The sequence below is a fragment of the Chelmon rostratus genome, chromosome 17 (genome assembly GCF_017976325.1).
Source record: "Chelmon rostratus isolate fCheRos1 chromosome 17, fCheRos1.pri, whole genome shotgun sequence".
In the NCBI taxonomy this organism is placed as follows: Eukaryota; Metazoa; Chordata; class Actinopteri; order Chaetodontiformes; family Chaetodontidae; genus Chelmon; species Chelmon rostratus.
The window spans coordinates 8,656,403-8,683,445 of NC_055674.1; the positions used below are offsets into that span (position 1 = coordinate 8,656,403).

The 27,043-nt window shown below is 42.2% G+C and overlaps 6 protein-coding genes across 11 annotated transcripts; 3 read left to right on the forward strand and 3 right to left on the reverse strand.

Annotated features, from left to right (window-relative positions):
• Positions 1-306: 306 nt before the first annotated feature.
• On the reverse strand, positions 307-7,557 carry colgalt1a (collagen beta(1-O)galactosyltransferase 1a). The gene is made up of 12 exons (XM_041957873.1): positions 7,173-7,557; positions 4,582-4,692; positions 4,368-4,485; positions 3,649-3,783; positions 3,319-3,523; positions 3,072-3,191; positions 2,820-2,896; positions 2,588-2,694; positions 2,358-2,490; positions 2,152-2,279; positions 1,854-2,060; positions 307-1,753 (listed from the first exon to the last, which is right to left on the reverse strand). Exons 1-12 carry the CDS (start codon positions 7,394-7,396, stop codon positions 1,486-1,488), a joined length of 1,833 nt encoding a protein of 610 aa, XP_041813807.1. The 5' UTR covers positions 7,397-7,557; the 3' UTR covers positions 307-1,485.
• An 88-nt stretch (positions 7,558-7,645) lies between these two features.
• pgls (6-phosphogluconolactonase) lies at positions 7,646-11,528 on the reverse strand. 3 transcript variants are annotated; one of them, XM_041957882.1, is made up of 6 exons: positions 11,447-11,528; positions 10,083-10,373; positions 9,874-9,981; positions 9,650-9,751; positions 8,731-8,871; positions 7,646-8,344 (listed from the first exon to the last, which is right to left on the reverse strand). In XM_041957882.1, the coding sequence occupies exons 2-6, from the start codon at positions 10,344-10,346 to the stop codon at positions 8,198-8,200; spliced, it is 762 nt and encodes a 253-aa protein (XP_041813816.1). In that variant the 5' UTR covers positions 10,347-10,373; positions 11,447-11,528; the 3' UTR covers positions 7,646-8,197. The 3 variants fall into 3 exon arrangements, with proteins under 3 accessions (XP_041813816.1, XP_041813815.1, XP_041813814.1); XM_041957881.1 differs by lacking the exon at positions 11,447-11,528 and adding an exon at positions 10,744-10,899; XM_041957880.1 differs by lacking the exon at positions 11,447-11,528 and adding an exon at positions 10,711-10,898.
• LOC121621411 (zinc finger protein 382-like) lies at positions 11,128-12,895 on the forward strand. Of its 2 annotated transcripts, XM_041957877.1 has the most exons (4): positions 11,128-11,556; positions 11,686-11,773; positions 11,859-11,961; positions 12,131-12,895. In XM_041957877.1, exons 1-4 carry the CDS (start codon positions 11,258-11,260, stop codon positions 12,817-12,819), a joined length of 1,179 nt encoding a protein of 392 aa, XP_041813811.1. In that variant the 5' UTR covers positions 11,128-11,257; the 3' UTR covers positions 12,820-12,895. The 2 variants fall into 2 exon arrangements, with proteins under 2 accessions (XP_041813811.1, XP_041813812.1); XM_041957878.1 differs by lacking the exon at positions 11,859-11,961 and having other exon boundaries at positions 12,131-12,228.
• A 3,837-nt stretch (positions 12,896-16,732) lies between these two features.
• On the forward strand, positions 16,733-20,656 carry LOC121621413 (zinc finger and SCAN domain-containing protein 29-like). Its single transcript, XM_041957879.1, has 4 exons — positions 16,733-17,065; positions 17,375-17,511; positions 17,625-17,730; positions 17,819-20,656. The coding sequence occupies exons 1-4, from the start codon at positions 16,804-16,806 to the stop codon at positions 18,430-18,432; spliced, it is 1,119 nt and encodes a 372-aa protein (XP_041813813.1). The 5' UTR covers positions 16,733-16,803; the 3' UTR covers positions 18,433-20,656.
• On the reverse strand, positions 20,167-23,042 carry LOC121621410 (zinc finger protein 239-like). Of its 3 annotated transcripts, none has more exons than XM_041957875.1 (4): positions 22,655-23,042; positions 22,381-22,499; positions 21,795-21,897; positions 20,167-21,695 (listed from the first exon to the last, which is right to left on the reverse strand). In XM_041957875.1, the coding sequence occupies exons 1-4, from the start codon at positions 22,890-22,892 to the stop codon at positions 20,830-20,832; spliced, it is 1,326 nt and encodes a 441-aa protein (XP_041813809.1). In that variant the 5' UTR covers positions 22,893-23,042; the 3' UTR covers positions 20,167-20,829. The 3 variants fall into 3 exon arrangements, with proteins under 3 accessions (XP_041813809.1, XP_041813810.1, XP_041813808.1); XM_041957876.1 differs by having other exon boundaries at positions 20,167-20,594; positions 22,616-23,042; XM_041957874.1 differs by having other exon boundaries at positions 22,616-23,042.
• Positions 23,043-23,102: 60 nt separating this feature from the next.
• Positions 23,103-26,482, forward strand: vac14 (vac14 homolog (S. cerevisiae)). Its single transcript, XM_041957277.1, has one exon. It carries the CDS (start codon positions 23,239-23,241, stop codon positions 25,609-25,611), a length of 2,373 nt encoding a protein of 790 aa, XP_041813211.1. The 5' UTR covers positions 23,103-23,238; the 3' UTR covers positions 25,612-26,482.
• Positions 26,483-27,043: the final 561 nt, after the last annotated feature.

Below are 27,043 nucleotides of genomic sequence, written 5' to 3' on the forward strand. Positions count from 1 at the left end.
GTCAAAGTAATGAATTAGGTATAAATGCATGCATATAAGGTGTAAATGAGGTCTCAATAAACAGTTACTGAGGCAAAATATTATCCCTCTGCTCTGTCACAATAATACATCAACACTTTCTGTTACAGAGTGCAAATTTGCTCTAAGGGATAAAGTGAAGTGGTGAACTGTGGGTTTTGTCTATTCACACCACCTTTTGACTGGCTACAACATTCCACTGTCAGTTAAGTTAAATTTGCACAACCAACATTAACAGAGAAAACTGATCATACCAGCATGACCCCGTGACAGTAACGACAAATTCAACTCTTTTTAAAAATAAAACATTTTATTTCTTTTCGGAACAATGCACCCCTAACATTTTTGTGCATTATCCAAAGGTGAACGGCTCCCATTAATACCCTACAAAAATCAACTTCCTGGAAGACTTAGTGAAGCCATGTGACGCGAAAACATGACAGAATAAATAATCTGCAACAAGTAAGGTGATCCAAACTCCGCATCTTTTGCAGGGATGTTTTATCAAGTCTTGCTCACCAAAAATGCTCAAATTCAGCTTTAACTGAGAATGACTAAGAGGTGGAGAGACCGATGTGTGTTTGGATGTGGTTGGGTGGGTTCTTTTTGAGGGGACTTAAAGGCATTTATAAGCATGTTCCTCCCTAAACCACCAAGTTTGAGGTGTGTACAGTGGTTTGTCCCGTCTATAACCATGTCAACAGCTGGTTCGTGGCATTGGTCTGGAAACAATCCAAAAGTGGTGTGGACACAGGAATAACAAACTGCATTGGTATATACTAAATCTATGATTCTGGCACTTGTGTGTTTTGTCATTTTGGTAAAGCTTTGCTGCAAGCATCTGAAGTGTTGGCTAATGATTATTCAAAACACAGTATAATTCAGTTTAAAATGAGAAAATACTAAGGATCAAAGCAAAAAACATGCACGTGTTTTTCCTCTTGGTCTTTTCACAACAGAGACCAATGAATTTAGAATGACTGCTAGCTGATTTAGGATGTGAGTGTCTGGGAAAGTCTTGATTTTGCTGAGTGGCATACAGTATGGTTATAGCCTCATTCATTTGCAGTCTTGAGAAATGTATGAAAAAAAAAGCATTACACAGTGTAATCCCAAATTAGCACTGCCCAATGACAGAAATGTAACAATCCAGTTGTATTCTTTACTAATCTATAGGTTCATTTCTGTATGACAGACAGAACTTGGGTACTGCAAATGCCATTCCACATGGCAAGTCTAGTGCCTTCATAAAGTGAAAACTACAAATGACATGAAAGAAATCATATGACACACCTGATCCCTTTTCAACTTTTCACACCTGGATAAATTAAATCTCTCTGCAAACTCTGATGTCACATCCCCTGCTGCAATGCTAAATCTAAAGTATCAAAGATGAAACATGATTATGGAAGTAAGGGGGTTTGTCCTATTTGCAGCTCTAAATTCAAGGATCTTATTTAGTTCCTCTCATAGCTCGTCCCGTGCCGTACTGTCCAAAGGCGACTGGAGCACATCTGAATTCTGAGCCTCAGTGCTGATCTCAGCCTGCTCATGGGTTTTTCCTGAGCGTGCTCTGTCCCAGTCTGTACGGACCTTGTCATTGTCCCACACTGTGGAGGTCTCAGTGTCACTGATGTATCCTTTGTCGCCCGTGTAGTGTGTTGGATACACTAGAAGAGGCTCGGCTGAAAATGCCTTCAGGTCCCTGGTTTCAAACTGTTCCATATAATCCGACCTGTGGAGGAGAATGTAATGTCAAGAAAAAAACAGAAAAAAGGGCACATGTAGACGTTATGTATGTGTACATGTACTAGGCAGCAAACACAAACACTTACACAGGGTGTTTATTGTACATGATAGGAAGAAACTCATCCACTGGCAAAATCCTCTTTAGTGGGTCTGCTTTCAAAAGCTTCTCTGCACCTTGCAGTGATATCATATAACCTAGTGTCCAATATGAATAGTCTGCTTCCACCAGGTTGTGTATATTAGGCACTGCTTTCTCCGGACGATCCACTTGCATTCTCTTTCGGCCAATATAACTGGAAGACAGAAAAGAGAGAAGTCAGAAGCAAGTGAAAGCTTGAAAGAATAAAGATAGAATTAAAGATTGTGAAGGAAGCAAAAACTCACATGAGATCCCAGTCCAGTCCTTCATCCTTCAGCTCACTCATCAAGTTCATCAAGCGACGTTTGAAGAAGACCTCGAAGCGCAGGTCATCTTCAATCACCAGGGAGGTTTGCAGTCGTCGCTCCACAATCTAAGGGCAAATACAGATTTAGCAATACGTCACCAATCCGTCTGGTTAACAAATATTCACTTGGCTTCTGAGGCTCACCTCCTTCCAGATGTTGTAGTGGGAAAGGAAGCATCCCAGCTCTCCCTTTGTCAGTGGTCGACCATGATAAGGGTCACTGTACCCAGGGAGCATGTGGATGCCCAGAGCATGAACTTCACTGATATTCATCGCTCTGACATAGACATAGAAGAGCAAATTGGTAATGACAAAGGCAGACATGTGGCATTACCAAGGACTAAAGAAGTGCTAATTAAACAGAGTGAACTTACTTTCCATCGACAGCTGCAATGACCTTACAAGCAATCTCCTGCTCATATAACGACCTGAGCATACGTTCTCTGCGGTCAGTTCGCCTCTTCAGGTTTATCATAAACACCTGCATGCGGGCAAGAGTGGAGCCAATGTAATTACAGACTTCTAACAGCGGGGGGAAGCATTCAGCACAGAAATGGAAAGAGGGCCATTTTTGCAGACTCCATCTTCACATCACTTGTTACTCACCTCATCGAAGCCCAGTTTGTCAGGTTGTTTTCTAGGAACACGAATGTATTTGGAAGGCATCACTGGGCGATTTCGCACTACACAGTGACAGGGAGGATGGATGCAGAAATGGTATAAATGAAATATGGAAACCCATGCTGGTAGTTATCGCTAGATAAAGCAGCAGATGTAGAGTACAGACTTCAGGCCAGAGGGAAAAAAAGGGAGTTGGATGCAAAAGTATAGCCCTCAGTCTGAATGCATGGTGCTCACCATTGACCTCCAGCGTGGTGTGCAAGAAGCTGTCAGCTTCATCTTGTAAAGTATTGTGAGATCGCAGTGGCACAGGAAGGTAACCATAGGTCTCCTTATTACAAACAAACATTTGGATGTCTGTAGAGAGCAGAGTATGCATATGTTTTCTCAGTCTGAATGTTTTCAATCTGAAGGTACAACATGAATGTTAGGTGAAAGACAAATCCATAACATTTTTGATTTTAAGACTTGAATTGTAAAATACCTGCCATCCGAGCAGAGTAGGCAAACACAATGATGTCATCAAAAGCCCAGCTGTATTCTGGGTGTGGCGGATGAAATGCTAGCTGCCTGGACGCCTCCTTCCTGAGGTCTATGAGGAAGGTGGAGTGAACCATGGGAACTGCAAAACAGCCCTTCCGCACCTGCTTCCTTATTGGTATGTAGGCAGGGGTGCGCTTATAATAACCCTGACAAAGCAGAGTTAATTAACAGGTGAGTTCAGAGAGGATTGAACAGCATTCATTAAATAAACCAAATCCTTAGGAAACGCTGGACATACACATGCATGTACACCCAATTGTCAGCACAGTACCTGGGAGGTCATTCCACACCAGAAGTTTGAATAAGCCGCGCGGGATTCAAGCATTGGAGCAATGATGGTTTTATTCTCTTTCATGAGCTTCCAGAGAACATCGGGATTGGTGAGGAGGTTATCACAGTCCACCACCTACACAAGGAAGAGAGGATGAACTGTAAAAGACGTTTGTAAGCAGTCAAAGGAGTGTATGTGTGGCGAACCATAAACTGACTTAGGCATCTTCAGAAAAAATGCTTAATGCTCAAAACAGGTCAGAAAGGTTAAACCAGGGACAACAAGAAACACAGGCTTTTCATTTCAAATCTGTTTTCAAGGGAGAAGCCTGGCTCCAAAAATTTGTAGCACAAAATTATTGCAATCCTGGATGCACTTTGCTTCAAAATTATACCCCACAGAAGCGCGACAATGTGGGCTGGTCTGAGGAACACAAATAGAAATGTGCACTGAGCTGCATATTAAAATATGGTTCATGTCAAGCTTTGTGACAGTGTAAGGATCCAGATGAACCAGACCAGACAAACTTTAACCATAAGAGACAGAAAAATATAACTTGGTCAATTTTTAACACCCTTCCTGGTGCTTCGGACTTGAGTCTGTACTTATCCTGCTGCTGCTACTATTGAACAATAAAGATAGCCCGGGTGGGAGCATTGGCCCAGTGCTTAATATGGAATTTTTTGTGTCATTGTGCCTGTAAATTGAAGCTGACCTACCATAAAGTAGTCCGCCCACATCTCACGAGCAGACTCCAGCGCCACTTGCCGAAGTTTCATAACATGCTCATAACGGAGGTCTGTCCACTCCTTTGGACCGTCTTCATCCTTATAATGGCTACAAGAGACATTCAGATACTTATCAGACTAAATTTGGCAGCTCTGTGAGCCATTTAACACAACATTTCACTTGAATCGCCACTAAATAACCAACCTGGGTTCCTCTTTTGGCCTCCACTCCACATAATGGTAAAAGTTTTGCACCTTGACAAGCCAGTCGCGCAGAATGGATGTAGTGTTGTCCTTGTTATGATCAGTTGCTACCCTGTCAATATACAACACATTTTAACGATTTGGATGAAGGGTATTCAACACCAGAGGAGTTAAACATTATATATCAACAACTGAGGCAAATAAGTGAGAAAGAGTAACAATGGTTGAATGTAGCATGAGTGCAAGGCTAGATTCAAGCTGAGACAAGAACTGAAAGATGATACCACCACTCAAACAACAGAAGCCCAGTGTTCACTTTTTCTAAGCTCATTGTCTGCAGCTGTGAGAACTGACACAAGTGTTAATGATACTGGCGGTACAAAACAAAAAACACTGTACATCTAGTTGATATAATCTAAGCTACTGTATCACACTTTAAGGAATGTTAAATTCAGGAAATCTAATAATAAATAAATAAACTTTTCAGTATTCAAGAAATAACATTACAGAAGTGAAACTTTTGTCTGCGATAGTTAAGAACAGAAGGGAAGTGATTTGAACTGGTTGAAGCCGTGCATGAGACATATGTTACACAGCTTGCATGTTTGTTTGCATATGATTCGGCAGAGGAAGGAAATCAAGCCACGTGTAAATCTTAGAGTCCTCACATCTGCTTGAATCTCTAGAGAGAAATCATGCCACAAATAATCAACCATAGCCCTTCTTTCTTCCATCTAGTGTACTGTAAGACGGCATTCTTTGCCGCATGAATTGAACAGCTGCACTAAAGGCAGCTGAGTTTGATACTTCGCTCAGAAGGAGGACAGCCAGGCGGGGTTCTCTTGACAGATTTCACATGGATCTGTGAGAACACTGCAGCTCCCTGCTAAACCACTTCTTCCCTTGCTCCTGCTGTCCATCCTTCCAAGTTCTCAAACTTTGAATAGCACCAACTCTTCCGCCTCATGTTCAGCTCAAATAAATGTTTGAACCATGGTGCTCTAAACATACATCTACAAATGGTGCCTGGCTTACATCTGGTCTATCGGTGCTCTACCGGAGCAGAAATGTGGGGCTAATTGCAGACAACAAAGATTTAAATGACAGTTATGCCATTCTTGATTCCAAGGCTTTGGCGTCCTTACAAGCTGCTGCAAAAAGCTTTGGCAAAAAGCACAGAGTGCAGTGTTTACAACATCTCACAGCTGTTTGCATTTTCCAGATGCATCTTAATGCCGCTGCAGAACTTGTCAAAACAAAACCGTCTTGGCCTCGAACGTATTTACACAAGACTTTTATGAGCACCAAACACAAAAAGGGAGAAATCAAACTCCACTTGAAGGCCCTCGCTTGAGTGAAACTTGTTCGTCAAGTTGGTGAGTGAAGGGCAAACCCCTCAGAGCCATCGAGGCAGTCAGGCACACTGCTCAGAGCTCTGAGGGTATAAGCACAAGGGGCTGTTGGAGCATGTTGTTTAGTTATTATGTGAAAAATATCTTCCTTTCACTTCCCTCAACTCATTCCTGAGCATTGTTCAATAGATGTTTAAATAGTCTATAACATCCATTTGCACTTCCCACAATGTAATTATGTAGGAAAGTTAAGTTTGTTACAAATGACAGACAGGGCACGACTGTGTTGGGTCTGGAAATAACTTACAGAAACACATGTATAGAAATCCATTACACAACTACTTTGTAGTTTCAAAATAATTTAGCATGTAGAATGAATATTCAAGGTCGCACTGCCCCTTTACGAAGCTAAATAAACAAATTGTCATTTTTTTCTCATCACTCCATTATATTGGATAAGAGGGCTAAAACAGAATGTAGTTAGGTTAGTGATTACTTGTTTGTTATACTTAATGGCGTAAGAGAAAACTTATGCCTTAAAATTCAATTTCCACATCCTCCTACAGTAATGCAGCAAAGCTCATCACCCGAGGGACTCCCTGGGGCTTAAGCTTTACAAGATGGGAGATAACTGGTCTGTAAAATGTGTCTGGTCCCTGACATGTATGGGAGTCAATCACTGCAGTGGTTAATTACAGAGGCCTAACTGGTGGTCAGGAGGTTTTATGAGGGGAGGGGAGATAAACACTTTGGATGGCCTAAAAGGTGTGTATTAATGGAGAGTGCAGACGCAGCAATATTTCGCTTTGTTAGAATTTGTATGTTGACTCAAGCAGCTCCCCTCGTGGACGAATCAGTCCCCTCCCCTCCACGTATACGGATCAATGCATGGCCACTGTGATGAGCAGTGACCAGATGTGCTCACCTCTGTCGCACACAGTAAGTTTAGTTGTTAGTTAACCGTTACTTTGTTGTTTTCGTGCTTGATAAAATTTGTTGGACATTTTTTAACCCGCAACGCAACTGACACCATTATTACCGTTTCTCTGCGGGTCCACCCCACTTTTACGCTTCCCCAAAACGAGGAGCAATGCACCGTTTTACCAAAATAGTCGCATTCAGGCAGACACCTAAGGAAAAATAATAAAACTTTCTCACCTAGCTAGCGACTGGAACGTTAACTTTACTTTTTAGCTGCTTACTAGCATGCGAGAAAACATGAACATGTCCAACAACTTACCACAGAGCCATACGGTCCTTGGGATAGTTGAGGCGCTCAATGGTACCGAGGAAATACGGCAAAGAGTGCTCGGAGTTTCTGCAGACGAGGGCGAGGAGGACCCGGGGAGCGAGGAGCGGAGACTCGGGGCTCCAGCGCTCCTCCGCAAAATATCCCCGGGCAGGAATGCAGCAGGACAGGAGCAAGAGGAGCGGGGCGGCCGGGAAGCAAGCGAGGCCGTGCATTGCGGCAATAAATTAAGTAATAAGTATGATATATATCAAAAAAACAAATCTAAAAGGCTGCTATACAAGTGCTGTGTTTTCACTTTGCGCGGTCATCACAGCAAAGCAAAAATCTGTGCAGCAGCTCCTGATGTGCGAAGACGCAACACTGCGAAGTTGAGCTTTAAAGGGGCGTATGTGCTGCCTTCTTAAAGGGGATGGACTTGTGACCATAAATGCACAGTGAAACACAAAAGCCAAATGTTTAATTAACATTTTCTGTTTAATTTCTAATGAAAATAAGCGTAAGTACTAAAGGAATGCTGTTTTTCAGTGTCCGGGTGTGACTGGATTTGATATTTTACAAAGGCCGTGAAGGCAACTCAGCTGAGGAGCATGAAGAACACATATTTCACAGTGTACTGATAAGGTAACTGTCAGGTTAGTGGACCAGATATAAAACAAACAAAAAAATACTTTGATGTTTTATTCATCTAATTTCCTCAACTTTTTTCAGCTAAGAAAAACATTTATTTATGCTCTCTTGAATAAAGCTAGACCCCTGACACACATACATGCACACACACACTAACCAACTTAAAATAAGTGCCACATATAATGCTGGAAATTACAAAGTTGTCCTCAAGTGTTTCTTGTTTGTTTGTTTATCCTTATATCCTATCTCCTTATCTCACCTACATAAGCCAACAACACTTTCATAAGAAAGTAGGAATGTACTGAGCTATTATACTGAGCTATTTTTCCAGTCTCTTCATTCACACCAGTGTTGACTTCCTGTCTTTATTTGCTAGATGGAACGCTCTACAGTTTGGCCCCTGAGCCTCGCCTCTCTACCTGGATGGTTAAGGAGGCAGCTGCAGGGTCATCAACAAGCCAGAACAGCTCTCCATTAGTCGGGACAACACGGGCTGCTGGGAAAGCTGGACCCTCTCTACCCTCCAGCACTTCCTGCAAGAAAATGGTCACTGTGTTACAATACAACAGCAATACAATGTAACTCAGTAGTATGAACCATATTTCTGCTGGGCCTGTGGGTCATTAAAGTGATAATTCATAAATTATTTTGTTTTTAGTGAGAAATTTGTCCTCCTTTTTTTCTTCAGTTTTAGTTCCATTGTGGTTTCTAATGGTTCATCTATAAACTTTAACTGTAATTAACCTGCAGAGTCTGCTTAATTACATTTTTTCAATTGTTCTATTTTAGCTCTGTCGCATATTTAATAGGTTCTGTGTCTGAACCAAGTCAAAGCCAATTTATTGTGTCATGGAAATAGCACGGTTTTAGGATTTGGAATTTGACATGTGCATGTTCAATATAAGTCTCTAAATGTTACCTTCAAAACTGGTGCTTTGCTTCCTCCTGTTGACACAAAAGCCACACAGCGTGCAGAGTTCACCACTGGAAAAGTCATAGTTACACGCTGTGGTGGTGGTTTGGGAGAGTCGCTGATGGAGGCCACAATCTTCTTGGTTTCCTGAATATGGAGTACACCCAAACACAGTCATCTATCATGTGTAATGCATACAGTCACCAAAAAGTGGCAATGTGGCAACCACAACCAAAGCATATACAGTAACTGACAAGCACATGATAACACGACATGAGCCAGACTGCCTCACAGGCCTGAAGCAAGGGATGAAAGTGAAGAACACAAAGGCCAAGTTGTGCTTAAATCAAAGCCTATCAATGATCCATACATACTGAAGGGAGTGTCTTGAAAAATGCAGACAAATTACACATTGTTCTGAATAGCAAATAAGGAACTACATCAAAGAGTAAATCCCAGGATGCCTCCAGACCTCAATTAGTAGGCAGGCCAGAATTAAATTAAATAATGTGTTTCATATGCTTACTGCAGGAAAACATACATATTTCTGTAACTGTGAGGTAATATTTACAGAAACATATGGAGAATTCCCCAAACCTTGCAATTTAATGATTTGCGATGAATTTATAGACATTCCTAAAATAGAGTATTTGTTCAACATGGTTCAACATCAAGACGTGGAATTATGTTTTTAGGATCATATCAGCACAAAATATAAGAAACATGTGTCTTTTAATGAAATCTGAATCACGCATTTCAAACAATGCCAGAATCCCTGATTGGTTAGATCAACTGAATCCTCTTAAGTCTGAGATGTGTATGCTGGCGAATCAGAGCAGGGGCATCTTTCTGCACTCATCCTTTTTCCTAAGAATTCAAAACACATACAAGCGAAGAAAATCAGATTTAAAAGGATGGCTCTCACCTCCAGAAGAGGGTGCTCTGGGAAGAGGGAGCAGGTGTGTCCATCAGGCCCCATACCCAGCAGTAACAAGTCAAACACGGGGAAATTGTCATCTGGGAAGGCCTGTGTGTTTGAAATCAGCAAAACAATCCTGTAAATATTCTGCAAAATATTGTTATCTAAAAGAACATGCCTATGTGACTTTTCAACTAGAACTGATCACAGGATAGTAACAGACGCTGCACCTCCTTGAGTTTGCGGGTATAGTCCTCAGCACACTCGTTAACTGGCAGAGAGGAGTCGATGGTTAAGATCCCACTGTCAGGGATGTTGACCTTGGAAAACAAATGAGTCTGCAGAAGAAACAAAGCATTACGTTTGACCCCAATGTATAAAATACCATAAATCCATTTAACCATGGCATGTGCAAACAAGTACAGTCATGAACAGGTACCTTGTAAAGCCCATAGGTGCTTTCAGGATCATCAAAGGGAACTAATCGCTCATCACAGAAACCAACCACCCATTTGCTGCAGTCCAGGTCTGGCAAGGCGAGCAGCTCTTTGCTGAGCATGGACACAAGACTTCCTCCAGACAGGCCGAGGGTGAACCTGCCACGAGAGATGATGGCCTTCTCAGCCCGAGATGTCACCAGCTGGGCCAGAACCGGTCCGAGCTCTGCTGAGGAGGGGAACACCACAACTCGTCTGCCAGCCATGACACAGCTGTGTAAATACAGGAGTTACTGGCATAGAAGAGAGAGAAATACCAAACAGGTTTTGAGCAATACATAAGGAAGTCAATTACAACACCGTTTTGCAAGTCATCATGATGCCTGTGTAAATATGCTCAACGTTAACAATTGTGTTGGTACATCCAATCCCCACTTTTGGTATATTACTATACCACTAAAAATATGCTACAGTTAGCTTATTACTCAACTGCAATTAGACTGGGACTGTGCAAAAAGAGGACTGGAAACTAAAGCTATAAACTCCAGTTATTTCTGAAAGGTACTGCATTAGCCAGAAACGATACGCATTTCTCCACACCTTAAACAAACATGACATTTGAGGTCTAACCTTGCAGTTTTCCGACAAAAGAAGTTTCTTTACCAACTGAGGAGCTTTGGAGCAGATTGTCATGTGCAGGATTTTCAGTCGGCAAATATAATACGGCCCACTACTTCCTGAAACGAGTTCCCAGCAGCCAATCACGTTCTGTGTTAAGACCGCACTGCATTCTGGTAAACGTAGTCATAGATTAAGCTGTTACGACGACATAAAACGTAGCGTTTGGACCAACAAATTAAAGACCGGGCGACTGAATATGTCAAAGATTTAGAGAACATTCACACAACATCGATAGAGGCTGAAGTTATCGAAGGAAGCTGTGTCAAAATTAAGAAACAATTTTGTACTTTTAAGTGCGGCTGCGATGCGTACTCCCAGCCGGTAGATGGCAACACTGCATCCAATTACTTGAGTTTTGAAGAGGCACTCGCGTATCTTTTGGGCATGCACACGCAGCCTTTCTCGTGTAATACGTTGTAACTTCATTTTACAGCGAACATTAAGACCACTCGCCTGCAACAACACCGTCTCGCATATTAACAGACGCTTTAAAACCATGTCGACAGTCTTCTCTTTCCAGACGCAGCTCGTTTCCATCATGGACGCGTTATCCAAAACAGCTGTAATGGAAATAAGCAAACTGGTCGAGATCGAGTCGAAGATGCTGAAAATAGAGATAACTCGAGGGCGCAACGAAATTGCCTCGCTCACAGAGAAACTGCAGCTAATGGAGAAATTGCTTTACATTGCACAGGGGAGCAGGCAGGACGCAGCAGTCGCAGCATGCTCAGTGGTGAGGGATGGTCCAGAGGACGGAGTATTGGAGCCCGACAGGACAAGACCTGCCATCAAAAGGTAGGCTTGTTGATTCCGGTTTGTCCTGTAGGTTGGCAGTATGCCTGCCTATAAATCCGTCTCCATCATGACCTTTGCTGTCAGCGACACTCTGCCTGGTGTATTTAATCTAAGTTTATTGCATCCTAGTGAGAGCCCGTGGGAAAGCATAACTTACTCCACTCTTCAGACTGAGAGGAGCAGTTTGCATCAAGTTGAAGAGCATGCCGCAGCTGAAGTGAGTCCTACACTGATCATATTATGTCACAATATTATACTATGTTCCTTTTTTGGAGCAAGTGCATGTGCTGTTTTCTCATCAGCCCCCAAATCCACCAAAAGAGCAGCCTGAATTGATAGTTGTTAAGGAAGAGCCATCAGACTTGGACAATGAAGACACTGAGCAAGATAGGACGAGTGAAAAAAGTAAGTACTAAATGAAAGTATGCATGTACAGCATCTAACTTGATAGCTTTTTTAGTATCATTAAGTGGACACTGAGTCACCATAAGTGGACTGGCACCTGGTTTGTGGCCTCAGGGTCATCACGGTAAAAACCGGTCCAAATTTTAACATGCTCATATACTGTCAACAGGAAGGGAAGCAGTCACAGACATCCAAAAGAGTCCGGAAGTGATTCAGCGTCCAAAACCAGTCGCAGAACATCAGCAGCCTCGCTTTCCTGACAGCTTTGTGATCCTGAGCACCCAGTCGTCTCTTGCTGGACCAGGGAGGAGGGAAACCCAGTGGAATCCACAGTTTACACCCGCACACACAAACCTAGAGGCTGGCAAAAGCTTGGGTCAAAATGTTGCCTCCCAAAGCTTAAATGTGCTCAGGAACATGAAGCTTCACAACTTGAGAAACTCAGCTGCTAAGAGGTTCGGCTGCTTGCAGTGCGGCAAGAGCTTCAGATGCTTTAGCCAGCTCGAAATCCACCAGAGAAGTCACACAGGAGAGAAACCGTTCAGATGCACACTGTGTGGGAAGAGATACGCACAGAAGGGGCATCTGTATACACACCAGCGCACACACACTGGGGAGAAGCCATACCGCTGTCCTATTTGTGGAAAGGGCTTTATTCAGAAATGCACTCTTGATATGCATCAGCGCACGCACACAGGAGAAAAACCTTTTGTTTGTATCAAATGTGGCAAGGGTTTCACAAAGAACTGTAATCTGAAAAAACACCTCGCAGTACATCTGGATCCTAGTCTGAATGTGTATGGTAGTGAATCCAATGCGCCCACATTTAGTGGGACATTCATAAATGGAACCACTTAAAACAACCACTCATATGTAATTTCTCCGAATGTTCGTTTGATTGAAATATTTTGTGCATAATAAAGTTATCTTTGCTCCAGATTGTGTATCACCTGCTTTTACTATCCAAATGTTCAAACAAAATTAAAATATATGCCACGATGCTGTATGTGTTGCTGCTGCCTACCTGTCATATATCTACGTTCCAGCCAATCCCCTTCCAAACTGTCCACACTAGATATTGTCCTACAGTATAAAAAATACAACCCTGATGCCAAAAAGATTGGGACGCTGTGTAAAACAAAACAGTGGGATAAATCGATCTGATTTTTGACGTATATGCAATTGAAAACAGTACACAGACAATACATTTAATGTTACACCTCATCAACATCATTGATTTATGTAAATATGTTCTGAATTTGATGCCAGTAACATGTTTTGTTGCCCCTGTCAAACAAGTTGGGGCAAGGGCAACAAAAGACTGAGAAAGTTGTGGAATGCTCCAAAAACACCTGTTTGGATCAGAGGTTCATTGGTAAAGGGTGACAGTATCATGATTGGGTATGAAAGGAGCATCCTTGAAAGGTGCAGTTATTCACAAGCAAGAATGGAGCGAGGTTCAACACTTGATTGTATAAAGGTTGTAACTACATTGGCTTGGGAACACTTCGTAAAACATTTGTTACTAGATGCAGTTGGTTTGCATATGATTGCATCATAATGCAATCAATCAGACTTGTGTTATTGATAGTTGTAAATACTAAATAAACAAGTTTTCCCTGTATGTGTGTTGGACAATCAATAACCAACATGACAAAAGTGGCACTGATCACCATAGTGGAGCTGGTCAGCGGTCCACTAAGGCTACATTCTCACTAGAAGCACTGAGACAAAACAGAAATCAAAACTTTGAATAAATGTTTAAAACTTTGGACCTGGTCTAACAAGACTATGGCCTTGTTGCTGGTACATCAACACTTGAAACTTGTGACCTCCAAAACAAAATAGTTTTGTCCCATACACCTCTGATTACTGAGACCATGTCAATGGCATTATATGTTTAGATAATACGTTATATTTATGTATTTTAATTGAATTTTTTTGCCAGATTTGCCAGAAGTCATTATATTATATTCTGTGCGTATCAATACTTGTATAAACATCACTACCATTGCGGGATTATCTCTATAGTAACAACAACAACAACAACAACAACAACAACAACAACAACAACAATAATAATAATAATAATAATAATAATAATAATATGTTGTGCAAACTGATATTGAAAACTGCTAGTTATATTTATTGTTACAGTCACCAATCAATTTTTATGAAACACTCTGGAGCTAAGCACGGAAGAATTTAACTACACGCTGTTCTGTGTTTGATATACATGATAATAAAACTGATTTGATTTTATCTTTTAAACTTAAATGGCATGAACTACATTAAATTAAATATTGCAGTTCCGGACTGTGACCACTGGAGGGCAGTGAACACTCATGATTCTAAATGATGTCTAACAGGAAGGGTGGTCTCCAGGTCACATTATTTACAGACAGATATAAGTTCGATTCATACAATAGTATCACACTGATGTCACTGTTTTTAATGGCAACCTTTTAAAAGGTTTGTGGCTCTATCCAAAGATATACTAGAGGTATAGTAAATTCAGGAAAGTTTTAGACGTTGTTGTTCTAGGAAAAAGAAAAAACAGGAGGAGGCTGTGCAACATTTGTAAAATCTCATGTGCAACACCAGAGGGTGAAACTTAAGCATCTTCTACAGTGTATGGTGGTAAGTGTATGGAGTGTGGTGGAAATTGTTTATGAAATATGCACTGGCGGCATTAAGGATAAGATACCCTTGCAAAGACGGGACACTGTAGTGCGTCTCTTGTGAATGTTCAGACCTTGGATAGATAACTGGAAGGTTTAGGTCATGATAACCTACCACGTTAGCCATAACAGCACCAGTTAGGAAATATGACCTGAAGTAAACTGATGTCTCTGGAGTCTTAAAATAAGTGGGTGTTGGTCACATCTGCAAAAGTATAGAAACTAATGTGGATGAGATAAGACAGGGCTTTGCTGTGAACATCTGCATGTGCTGAGCTCAGTAAATAAAGTCCCGCTCTGGCTGCATCTGTTACACCTTGTCTTCAGTGTCATGTCTCTCCACCACAGGAGGAAGCACAACCGAGTGAATAGTGTGACTTTTTAAAATCCCTGGTTGCAAATTAGCAGGAATTTGGAGGAGGGGATGGGACAAAATGGCTCATTTGGGTAGGTGACTTTAATGCTTACCCCCTTATGTGCAGCAGAGTGAAAGATAATGGGAGCATTGTGGATGAATGTATGGAAAGATCTGGGTTAGTATATTCAAATGACGGCAGGCCAACTAGGTTTGATATTAGAACAAAGTATGGATTTAGCTTTAGCATCCAGTGAATTGAGGGTTGAAGAATTGGTATTCATGCACAGGTACAGAATGGTCATTGATTACTTCCCATAGATGAAGAGCAAAAACGACCAAGATACGTTGATTGCGGTAAGGCAAAATGGGAGCAACTCTCTGATATTTGTGATAAAGCCCTTGAGATTGTAAATTAGGAAGGAACAATAGATGACAGCCTATATGCAATGTTATTGCGCAATGCATATGAATGCATTCCCACAAAGAAAAACCTGAAAAGGAAAATTAATGGTGGATGATAAATGGTTCCACCGTGATTGAATAAAGCATGTGATAAAGCAGTCAGAGATGCGACCAACAGAGAACAAAGTAATAGAGTATAAAAGGTTGAGAGCTAAGTCTAAGAAAGTCATTAAGTCTGCAAAAAAAGAGTTCTGGGGAAGATATTATGGAAAATTGTAGGCGTGAGACATCAGTTGGAGAGATATGGGCATCAGTGTACCACAGGGCATGAGTTTTGGTTGAAGGCTGTTCACAGTGGAACACACACTGGTGAGGAGGGAATAAGGAATCAGGCAAAGCTAAAGCAACACCTGTGTAAAATTGCGGCAAATGAAGATGACACTGCAGATTTTTTTCTCATTGGAAGAATTGTGCAGTGCAACAAAGAAAAGAGGACGGTTCCTGGAAAGGATATCTTGAGTTATTAACAAACAAAGGAAAGCTGCCTTGCAGGCAGGGTCAGGCCGACTACACGCACAGCAGCATTGTTTAAAATAACAATAATAAGAACAATCACTGGAATACAATTAATGATTTACTAAGCAACGTAAAGATCCAGCTTTACTTGTAGAGATGGGAGATTGGCAAACAAAACTGGCAATGCAGTGCTAATCTAAATTAAAGGGACATCAAGCAAAATTAGTTCCGGAAAATGCATGGGAGACAAGAGGAGCAAAAAGAAAGAAAGTGTTTTATTTTTAAGAAAAGTAAAGAGGTGGAGAAGCCGGAAGAGGGAGAGGTGTCTGGTTAATCTATACCTTAGTCTGGGACACTGTCGACCAGCATGGCACTTGGCAAGGATGGGGAAACATTATTATTCTATTGATGTACATGTTTTGTTTTTTATCTCATACTTGCTTCATACTTGGCATGATTTTCCCATGCCAATAATACCCATTTATATTCTGTAGAAATAAAACGTTGGCATGCCACGTTAACACATGCCTGCCACACAAGCCATTAACCTCTTATTCTAACCTTACTGCTGTTACACAGTCAAGTTCAGCATTACGGCCTGAGACGGATCTCATACTCTACTGTACAGCATCTTTGGTTATGGTTAGTGGGTGTGTCATGTTGTAAAGTGGGTGTTTCGTGTAGTACCGTGGGTGTGTCGTGAAGTAAAGTGGGTGTTTCGTGTAGTCTGCGAGACAGACAGTCCGCCTTCCGTTTAAGGTATGCTCGCGTACCGTTTTCCCACAATCCCTTGCGGCACAGCTACATTGCATATTTGATTGAAAAGCAACGTCGCTACGCTGGGAATCTTGCCAAAATTTCGGAATATTCAGCCTCCCTGCCGAGATGATGTGCGACACCACAAACAGAAGTTTTCGGACGCAGTTAGCCGCTATCCTGGACAAGCTAACGAAGGCGGCTTTGGTTGAAATAAGCAACCTGGCTGATGAATGCTCCTCCGTCCTTCACACCGAGATGTCGCTGCACAAGACGGAGAATGAGGCGCTGAAGAAGAAGTGTTATTCGCTGGAGGTCCAGCTGAGAGCAGCGAGGGAGGCACAGACCTATTCTGCCCATGCCAACAGTGTCACCCGCCGACACCCTGCAGGTCAGGATGGTCAGAAGTGCGGACAGTCGTTTCCAGGCTGCCACACCACAGGGGGCTTTACCCCGCATAACGTTACCGTCAATCCTTGTCAGTGTTATAGCAGGTCAGTTAGCTTTAGAGTGAACGACAGCCATCATAACTCAGTTATGGCCAGAAGTGCAGATCTGCATCGTCAGCTCTTCACACTCAGTCTTTAAGAAAAGCTAAACATTAATGCGTTAATGTAAGTTATACTTGATGTTGGTGTATATTTCCTCTGTGATTACCGTCGATGGGAGGTCACAATTTCATGCCTGCTTCTTCTTCCAGAACAGCAGCAGCCTGCTCCAGCTATCGAAGGAGTTTTTGGAAAGGACTGGTGCATGGATCTGTGGAGAGAAGAGAAACTCCCATCTCATAGAAAAGACACAGTGGAGCCTGCAGCTATGACAAGCATGGGAGCACAGGTTATTGAACCATAATTGCTTTTATTGTTTCTGATGCAGTCATTTCCTTAGTCAGCTGAAATATGTGAATTATCTTCAGGTTCAAAGCTGTTTCTCACATGTCCTGTTGGTAGGCAATTGATTTATTGGAGAGAGAACCTGAGCTCATCTTTGTGAAGGAGGAGATATATGATGATCATCCCATTGGTCAACAGATGAGGCTCACAAACAACAGAAAAGGTAAATTTGGATTTTTTGTTAATCCAAAAGTAGATCATTAAAGCCCGGACGTTTCTGTTATTTAACTGCCTTTGTTCTCATCTGACAGTTGTTGGGATTTTTGAGGAGGACAGCATGCTTCATAGATCTGTTGATGAGCTGCAGCTTCATTCAGGGGAACTGAACAACTTCCCCATGACTGCTGACAGTCAAACACAACTACGCACACAGCCAACAATTATGGACAAATTAATAGATGACGCAACAATGAGCAGTCTGGTTGACAACACAAATCCTCCTTCAGCAACCGCCGAATACTCTGACTATACGACCAACATCCACATGAACGCAACCAAAGAAGTCACCATCCAGCCAAAACCTGTGAAGCCGACAAAACGGTTTGAGTGCTTATTCTGTGGGAAAATATTCAACTATTTGAGCAGTTTAAAAGTCCACATCAGGCGACACTCCGGCGAGAAGCCTTTCAGCTGCTCAGTTTGCGGAAAGAGGTTTGCACAGAAAACTTATCTGAAACTGCACCAGCGCGTGCACTCTGGGGAGAAGCCTTACAGCTGTCCAGACTGTGGCAAAAGTTTTTCCCAGAAAAGCTCTCTGAATATACATCTTCGAACACACACCGGTGAAAAGCCTTACAGCTGTGTGGATTGTGGGAAATGTTACGCGTACAAATATGGTTTAAATCACCACCAGTGTTTCAACTGACTGATCAAACCACATGGTCACTGGAAAGAAGGCTAACTGATCAGGGGCCTCATTTATAAAACAGACGTACTCTCAGATTTGATCTTAAGTATGACTTAAGCAGAAATGTAGTAGAAAACCCAACTTTCTCAACAAAATCTGTCTGCTGGTCATGTAAGGGTATGGCAGGCTTTATGAATAATGTGATATGAATGATTAATTAAAGGTGTAAGGAATTTGCAGATCTACAGTTATTTTTGGACAAACCTCATCAATTAATGTTTTCATATTGAATTCTTAAGCAACTCCCTTTTTGTGTATGGTTTTTTATTTTTTATATCAGCCACAGTTCTGTCTTTCTGTCCCACATCATTCACTGCAGCAGCGAGGTACACACAAGCTGCATGTTTGGCTTTGTTTTTCATCCCACTATTTAGGTCACTGAATTATATGCATTACCTGACTTCAGTCTCCTTTATTGCCATGATCTCATCTTCCAAAAAGTTTGCTTTTCTCTTTTTGACTGTGGTTATTCCTGACTAAACCCTAAGCTGTGCTGGCATTATGTAAGGGGAAGTTGTAGGGCAGGTGTCGTCAGATCGCAGGCGCAAACGTTACAAACATTTCATGGTATAAATCTAAGAACATGTTTATAAATGAGGCCCCAGAACTGCTGCTTCTAACAAAGTGCTCCCTGTATTACTCAAAGTGGTTCAACATGTGCCAAAATGTCCATACGAAACTCAAATGTGGTTGAAAAATGTACTTTTCAAATACTCCATCTATATATCAAAGAAAAGCAAAGTTTATAGCCCATGTGGTTGACATTGCTGCTGTGAAATCTTAGTTTGTTTGGTGTTTTTTCCGTATAATTTGAAGAGAAATGCTGCAGTAACCAAACAAGAGTACAGAGAAAATCTGTCTTTTCTAGTGCACCATTTCAGTGGGTGGAATTGGGTTAATTTGATTGGCTTGTTGGCAAATTTTTAATGCCCTCAACAAGCCATTAAAGCCAATTTCACATGATGATTTGTAGGTGTCATACATCCGATTACATATATTTGCAGCCTGTATTTAAAGCAAGTTGGTCATCCAAACTATGACAAAGATACTTCCATTTCATCCATTGCATGTTGTCATACGGTTGTAACATGTACATACCTCAGTGTCATATTTCAGACCACAAAAGGCTTGTCAAATAATGCCAAAATAATGACTTTTCGACAAGTGTTTCATTGTTTGCACACATGTAGCATAAATCTTCCAAACTACCTCTTCATAACAAAGTAGAAGTAAAAAAAAATTACTCTTTTTGCTTCATGGTGCCAGTCTCACTGCTGCTTAATATTTCCCATGTGTCATGCCTCATTCTTGGCATTTAACTAGACAGAAAGTGGGGACATCCATTTCTTCAAAAGACGTGTTGATATGTGTTGGTCACATAATATTTAAATGAGTGAGAAATTGTTCAGGTCTAAATGTTGTTATTGTTCTAAAATGTACTTGTATGGGTGATTATAGAAGACAAGTTGTGTTGTCAGTGTGCAGTAAAGCCAAACTTGTTTTTTTTTTTTGCTAAATGTCAACCATTTTTGTTCAAGAAATTAGATATTTTTTTATTTTGTACTGAGCTGTCAGCACACCTAAACAGAGCAATTATTTGTACTTATTTCGCGTGTAATGTGGTTCCCCTGAACAGACCACACTGACCCAACTGAGTGAATTATCCCTGCCCAAGAAAGAGCTGTTGTGCTGTTGATTTTTACCCCCCTTTCACACACACCTGCATGTCCCTTAGAAAGCCCCATCAGATGTGCATTGTTCAGAGTCAACATTGAATACGTGAAGACTCCACTGATAAAGCTGATTTTTAAAGTTCAAGGCAAGCGGAGTTTAGATTAGACAAAGTCATTCATACTGAAGAGGGAGAGCTCTATAAAATAAACTTTTAATGAACAAGTGCACATTCATGACTGTGTCATATTGTAAAGGGAGAAACAATCACAAATACAAAGGTACTAATTGCTTGAATAAAAACAACTGATGGCATGTCCCGATAGCTCACCCGGTAGAGTGTACGAAGGCTGTGTCCTTAATGCAGCAGCCTGTGTTTCATTCCATCCCAGAGGTCTTTGCTGCATGTCATCCCTATTCTCTTCCCCCTTCCTTGTCTCTCTCTCCAGCTGCAATATCAAATAAAGGCAAAAATCTTTAAAAAAAATAAAATAAACACAACTGACGGAAAAACGGACCATTTTGCTCCACAGTTCTGATTTTTTGAAGCACGACACACAAGTCATTACAAATATGACATTAAATGCATTAAATTAAATTACACTTATGTGAAAAGTAGTACATGATGCATTCAGGTAACACTGCTACTGACCATGTACCACTATCAGTCACAGGTTTCAGCCATTAAGGTTTTTTTTGTCTCATAGCCATGGCCTTTTCTTCCACAACCTTGTGATTTCTGTGCGCCATTAAATGATGGTTGAGGTTGACCTTTTGTGTGAAGGTCTTCCCACATTTGGTACAGCGGAACGGTTTCTCTCCAGTATGGATACGTAGGTGACATTTCAGATTGCCTTTCTGGGTGAACCGTTTCCCACATAAGTTGCACCTGAAGGGTTTCTCTCCTGTGTGGACAACATAGTGAATCCTCAGAGCCGATGCGTTTGCAAAGGTCTTCCCGCACAGCTCACATGACTTACTGACGTTCTGAGAGGGAACCGGAGCCACGCACCTGTGTGAGTTTAACTTCTGCCTTCGAGGGAAATGCTGCTTACAAATACTGCAAAAGTTTGACTTGTGTGACTTCATGTGGCGCGTTAAAGTGCCCTTGTGGAAGAATGTCCTGCTACATATTCCACATGTGAATTTGTTTGGACCTCTAGTGGTTTGTACATGAAGCATATTACAGCCATCATGTGACTCTTTATCCAGAGCAGAGCTGTTCGCAGAGGTGTTAGAAGGTAATGTTTGCTGCTTGTTGTGACTAGGCCCATCTGCAGCATTCACTGTCAGCTCCTTACTTTCTTTAACAAACTGTACATCATCATCATCATCATCCTCCTCCTCCTCCACTTCAATTGGAATGATATGAGTGCTGAAGGCCACCTCTGTGTCATCGATGGATATCGGATGCATGGATGGTTCTTCAGTACCACCTGCAGACACAACCTCTTCTCCATCCTGATAAAATGACAGGCTGCGAGTGCTGCCATCGGCCAAATAACCAACCGACAGGTGCTCTGGTTCCTCAGCCATGCTGTCGTTGTGTTCTGTTGCGTCAAAATACAAAGTCAAACACTGCCACCATCATAAAGCTGCTAAATCTGCAGTGTGTGTTCCCTCCTGCCAACGCTTCTTCACTCTCTTACCTTCTGCAAGTGTTTCATGCTGGCAGCTGCTGCCTGCGTCCTCCATGTAATCCACGTCTTTGATCACATTAACAGTAATTTGATCGGACAGTGTTGTTTCACACTGAAAAACAGAACAAGTCCAATACAGCAACATTTTCTGTGACAGAAATGCTTTGCCAGACTTGAGCTGAAAGGATTAGTCGGGTAATTGATCTGTGGAAAAATTTTCTGCAACAAGTTTCATAATTGTTTAAATCAATAATCAAGGACAAATGAAAAACCTTCTCTGGTTACAGCTTCTCAAATGTGATTTACTGCTTTTCTCTCTTTAAAGCTTTGTAAATTGAATATATTTGTGGCTGGATAAAACCTGTAATTTGAAAACGTCTTGTTGGGCTCTGGGAAAGTGATGGACATTTTTATAACTGACGTGTTATAGAAGAAAGGATTTTTCGGATTATTTGGATTTATTTATTAGTATATGTGCTTATATTTGATGTACTCTACAGGTTGTATCCTTCATATTTAAAGCTGCATGTTACCAACTTTTTAAGCCCTTACTTATCACCATAAACATTGAATACCTCTATAAACACCCTCTTACTTTGTCAGAGAACTGTGGTGAGTCTGTGACCGTCTCCAGGCTGTATGGGTCTCTGTCTTTCCACAGATTCATACACCAATCTTTTCCAAAGATCCCCTCGATGGTGGGAGGTCCGGACACTGAGGAAAAGTCGAACAACAAGAGTAAAAAGGGAAAACACACCAGTTAACACAGATGCAATACGATGATTTCTCTTCAAATCGTCTGAGCTACTGCTGAAGCAAAAGCAAGTTACCATGAACATCCTCTTCTCCGTAAGAGACAGTTTGCACACCTACACTGTGATAACTTTTGTTCAACTTGGCGGCGTCGCTTCTCGCAACAGTCAGCTCGCACTCCAGACTGTCTACTTTCTCTGTCAGGGTTGAATTAGCTGCCAAGAGCCGACACAGCTCCAACCGGAGCTCAGTAGAGTCCTCATCCACCAGTTTGCAGATCTGATCCAGGACAGACCTGGCCATCGTCTCCATGATGGAGGAGAGCTTTGAGTGTAAGGGGAGGCGGCTCGCCATCACTGATGTTGACTGTAACAATCCTCTTCACCAGCAAAGGCAAAAACAGTATGAGTAAAATTCAAAGAGGGAATCTGTTGGTTTAAAATGAACATGAACATGCATGAGCTGTATACGCAGCTAATGTTGCTTATTTGAGCTAACGGCACTCTCAAAGCGGGACCAAAATAAATGTGACGTGTTTCCGGCGGATGTAACCGGTCAGCTGCGTTGTATTACAGGACTTCCTGATTTGCGAGTATAACCGCTGTATTTTCGCTAATAAATCATCTTAAATGCAGACGGATTTCTCGCGAAACAACATACATTTCGGTAGAAACTATTCGGTCAAACCGCAGCTGCGAACATGAACACGGAAAAGGACTTTTCTCCTCTGACGCCGAACATCGTCCGGGCTCTGAATGATAAACTGTACGAGAAGAGGAAAGTCGCAGCTCTAGAAATTGAGAAATTGGTGCGGGAGTTTGTGGCTCAGAATAACTCCACTCAAATCAGACATGTTATCCAGATCCTGGCCTCGGAGTTTGCACTTTCCCAGCACCCCCACAGCCGAAAGGGGGGTCTTATTGGACTGGCAGCTTGCTCCATCGCCCTAGGTAAGGACTCCGGTCTGTATCTGAAGGAGCTTATTGAGCCTGTACTCACATGTTTCAATGACTCGGACAGTCGTTTGCGCTACTATGCCTGTGAGGCCCTCTATAATATAGTTAAGGTGGCCAGGGGAGCAGTGCTGCCCCACTTCAACCTCCTCTTTGATGGTCTCAGCAAGCTTGCGGCGGATCCAGACCCCAATGTGAAAAGCGGATCCGAACTCCTGGACAGACTGCTTAAAGACATTGTGACAGAAAGTAACAAGTTTGACTTGGTGGCATTTGTCCCTCTGCTCAGAGAGAGAATCTACTCCAATAATCAATATGCTCGGCAGTTCATTATTTCCTGGATCCATGTTCTGGAGTCTGTGCCAGACATCAACCTGTTAGACTACCTCCCTGAGATCCTGGACGGGCTCTTCCAGATCCTGGGAGACAACAGCAAGGAGATCCGCAAGACATGTGAGGTAGTGTTGGGAGAGTTTCTGAAAGAGATTAAGAAAACACCCTCCAGCGTGAAATTTGCCGAGATGGCAAACATCCTTGTCATCCACTGCCAGGTTGCAGATGAAACAAAGCTCACAAACGACCTAATCCAGCTGACGGCTATGACCTGGATGAGAGAGTTTATCCAGCTTGCTGGCAGAGTGATGCTCCCTTACTCCTCTGGTATTCTAACTGCAGTGCTGCCCTGCCTTTCCTATGATGACAGAAAAAAGAATACCAAAGAAGCAGCAAGTGCCTGTAATCACAGTCTGATGAAGCTGGTGACTCCGGAGGATGATGAGGATGAGGATGAGGAGAGAAGTGGAAGTATAGGGTCACCGTCTAGGGAGGACGGCCAGCCTAAGAAGGAGGCAGATAGCAATGATGTGCTGAATGCATCACAAGAATCTGTTGGTTTCAGTAATATCAGCTTCTTCACTCCAGCAAGTGCTGACAGGCCTCAGGTAACCCTTGATCTGGATGGTATTGTTCAGGTCTTGGACCGACACCTCCACGACTCCTCCACTGGCATGATGACCCGCATAGCTGTACTCAAATGGGTCTACCACCTCTACATCAAGACTCCACGCAAAATGTTCCGCCACACAGACAGCCTGTTTCCCATGCTGCTGAAAACACTGTCGGATGAGTCTGACGAGGTGATACTGAAAGATCTGGAAGTGCTAGCTGAGATAGCATCATCTCCGGCCGGCCAAACAGACCAAGTAGGCTCCTGCGACAGCACTGACAACAAACTGGTGCTCAAGGTCCCAGAGAGTGCCAAGCCAGGACAGCAGCCAAACACAGGGTCCAAAGCAGTGGACTCATCTCCCTCCACTCCCAGTATGAACTCGTATTTTTACAAGTTTATGATCAACCTGCTGAAACGCTTCAGTCTGGAGAGGAAGCTTCTGGAGAACAGAGGAGCATTCATCATCAGGCAGCTCTGTCTGTTGCTTCATGCAGAGAACATCTTCCATTCCATGGCTGACATCTTGCTGAAGGAGGAGGACCTCAAATTTGCCTCCACCATGGTTCAGACACTTAACACCATCCTACTCACCTCAGCTGAGCTCTTCCAGTTACGCAACCAGCTGAAAGACCTGCACACTCAGGAGAGCTGTGCTTTGTTTTGCTGCCTGTATCGTTCCTGGTGCCACAACCCCGTGGCCACCGTGTCCCTTTGTTTCCTCACGCAGAACTACAAACACGCCTATGATCTCATCCAGAAGTTTGGAGGTCTGGAGGTGACAGTAGACTTCTTGATGGAGGTCGACAAGCTGGTACAGCTCATTGAAAGCCCCATTTTTACCTACCTGCGCCTGCAGCTCCTAGATGTGGAGAATAACCCTTACCTGATAAAGGCACTGTATGGCCTGCTGATGCTGCTGCCACAGAGCCAGGCCTTCCAGCTGCTCTCCCACCGCTTGCGTTGTGTCCCCAACCCAGAGCTCATGAGAACTGTGGATGAATCCAAGTATATGGACTCTAAACAGCAAGCAGTCTCCAAACGTGCCTCACATACTCAGGTGGATTACAATGAGCTGCTCCAGCATTTTGACTGTGTTCAGAGCAAACACCTGGAGGTCCGACACCAACGCTCTGGACGTGCCTCTGATCACCTTGACAGGAAGCTGATGTGAGGTCACTGTGCCATAGTGACCTCTGGCCCCTGAGGACAGCGAGAGGACAGAAACAATATATATTGTTGGACTGGAAAAGATTATTAAGTGGCTATTGAATCCAAGAAGTATTAAGTAATTATGATTAAAGACTGTCTTATCGGAGAAGCACTGGTTATACATTGTAAAAAAACAAAAAAAACAAACTGATATGTTTGTACATGTCTTTGCTAATAATGAAGAGAATGTTATGTAACATAAGAGGCAACACATTTTAAAAAGAAAACCAATTTAATACAAGTCAGACTATACACAGGCAAATCACTACTGCTACTCCCTGTGAAGATTTGAAGAATGTACATAAAGTCTCATACATCAGAAACTGTGATAATATGGTCATATCCTGAGTTTCCATCATGCCCTGTCAGCAGCTGAGATTTGTTCCAGTCAAATGACATGTTCAGTGTTTCAAGTGAATCTGATATGCATTTCAGTGTTAAATAGCACTTCTGTCATTTAATGTCCATGTGAACCACAGTATTTTCATGGTGTATCCTGTTGAGTATGAATAGAGCATGCGTTCAGGGTTGCGTTAATCTCGTCAGCCAGGAAAGCAGTCTCACATGTAGAGTATTGACCCAGCTCAACAGAGATTTTAAACTTTGGAAGCCATGGATGACTGACCTCTGGCATCAATCCTGGGTAGGCCGGTGTTCTTGTTCCACCTCCATATCTTTGTGATTCCAGCCGATCAGGAACTTCACCTAACACACCTCCAGCTTTTAATTCTATTTCTTTCTTATATATTCTTCACATAATATGTATTTCTCAATGTACAGTGTGTGTTTGTACTTCACATTGCCTGTGTTAAAATCAATAAAGTGGACCATGTGATTAAAAACCTACTTTTTCCATATCCATATATTAAACAAAACCAATGTCATTAGAAGTACTGGTTAGAAGTGTGTTTCAGGAGGAGGAGGAGGAGGAGAAAACAGCAGATGTGTTACTGCCTTTCAATTTCGATAGGCTCACTACATTAAGCTCCAAGTGTCCATTATTAAATCAGCTTTACCTCTTTAAATTGTAAATGCATCCTGTTAACTTTGCCTATAGGTTTCTATTGTGATTTTCAGCTTGTAACTACAACTGTATTGTAGTTTTTTTTTTTTTTTTTTAACTTAATCAGAAGTCCCAACATTTCAGTCAGTCACTGAAAACTGCACTTTCAAAGAGGCATAAAATGAATTTTGAACATATAAATGACACAAGATTACTGGCCTTGATGTCAGAAAAATGATGTGGAATGATGATCTGTTCTGCTCTCAGGCTCATTGCACAAAATCAGTAGCTCATTGTATTGCTTATATATCTCTTTCCGCCATGCTTGGCCAGCGTGACAATGTTTTTATGTTACTTCCAGTTTATATTAGCAGGGTTTGAAGCTGAACTC

What these genes read in the sequence shown, in the direction of transcription:
- LOC121621410 (XM_041957874.1), bottom strand. Translation starts at nt 22,892, where the DNA reads ATGGCGAGCCGCCTCCCCTTACACTCAAAGCTCTCCTCCATCATGGAG. An exon ending in CACCACAGTTCTCTGACAAA is followed by an intron (nt 21,898 to 22,380) that starts GTAAGAGGGTGT and finishes TCTGTTTTTCAG; the next exon opens with TGTGAAACAACACTGTCCGA. An exon ending in GCATGAAACACTTGCAGAAG is followed by an intron (nt 21,696 to 21,794) that starts GTAAGAGAGTGA and finishes TTGACGCAACAG; the next exon opens with AACACAACGACAGCATGGCT.
- pgls (XM_041957882.1), bottom strand. Translation starts at nt 10,346, where the DNA reads ATGGCTGGCAGACGAGTTGTGGTGTTCCCCTCCTCAGCAGAGCTCGGA. An exon ending in CAGAGCACCCTCTTCTGGAG is followed by an intron (nt 8,872 to 9,649) that starts GTGAGAGCCATC and finishes CTCCATATTCAG; the next exon opens with GAAACCAAGAAGATTGTGGC. An exon ending in GCAAAGCACCAGTTTTGAAG is followed by an intron (nt 8,345 to 8,730) that starts GTAACATTTAGA and finishes ATTTTCTTGCAG; the next exon opens with GAAGTGCTGGAGGGTAGAGA.
- LOC121621411 (XM_041957877.1), top strand. Translation starts at nt 11,258, where the DNA reads ATGTCGACAGTCTTCTCTTTCCAGACGCAGCTCGTTTCCATCATGGAC. An exon ending in ACAAGACCTGCCATCAAAAG is followed by an intron (nt 11,557 to 11,685) that starts GTAGGCTTGTTG and finishes ATTGCATCCTAG; the next exon opens with TGAGAGCCCGTGGGAAAGCA. An exon ending in AGATAGGACGAGTGAAAAAA is followed by an intron (nt 11,962 to 12,130) that starts GTAAGTACTAAA and finishes TACTGTCAACAG; the next exon opens with GAAGGGAAGCAGTCACAGAC.
- LOC121621413 (XM_041957879.1), top strand. Translation starts at nt 16,804, where the DNA reads ATGATGTGCGACACCACAAACAGAAGTTTTCGGACGCAGTTAGCCGCT. An exon ending in CACCCGCCGACACCCTGCAG is followed by an intron (nt 17,066 to 17,374) that starts GTCAGGATGGTC and finishes TTCTTCTTCCAG; the next exon opens with AACAGCAGCAGCCTGCTCCA. An exon ending in TGACAAGCATGGGAGCACAG is followed by an intron (nt 17,512 to 17,624) that starts GTTATTGAACCA and finishes TCCTGTTGGTAG; the next exon opens with GCAATTGATTTATTGGAGAG.
- colgalt1a (XM_041957873.1), bottom strand. Translation starts at nt 7,396, where the DNA reads ATGCACGGCCTCGCTTGCTTCCCGGCCGCCCCGCTCCTCTTGCTCCTG. An exon ending in TGTGGGCGGACTACTTTATG is followed by an intron (nt 3,784 to 4,367) that starts GTAGGTCAGCTT and finishes TTCCTTGTGTAG; the next exon opens with GTGGTGGACTGTGATAACCT. An exon ending in CACCACGCTGGAGGTCAATG is followed by an intron (nt 2,897 to 3,071) that starts GTGAGCACCATG and finishes GTCACTGTGTAG; the next exon opens with TGCGAAATCGCCCAGTGATG.
- vac14 (XM_041957277.1), top strand. Translation starts at nt 23,239, where the DNA reads ATGAACACGGAAAAGGACTTTTCTCCTCTGACGCCGAACATCGTCCGG.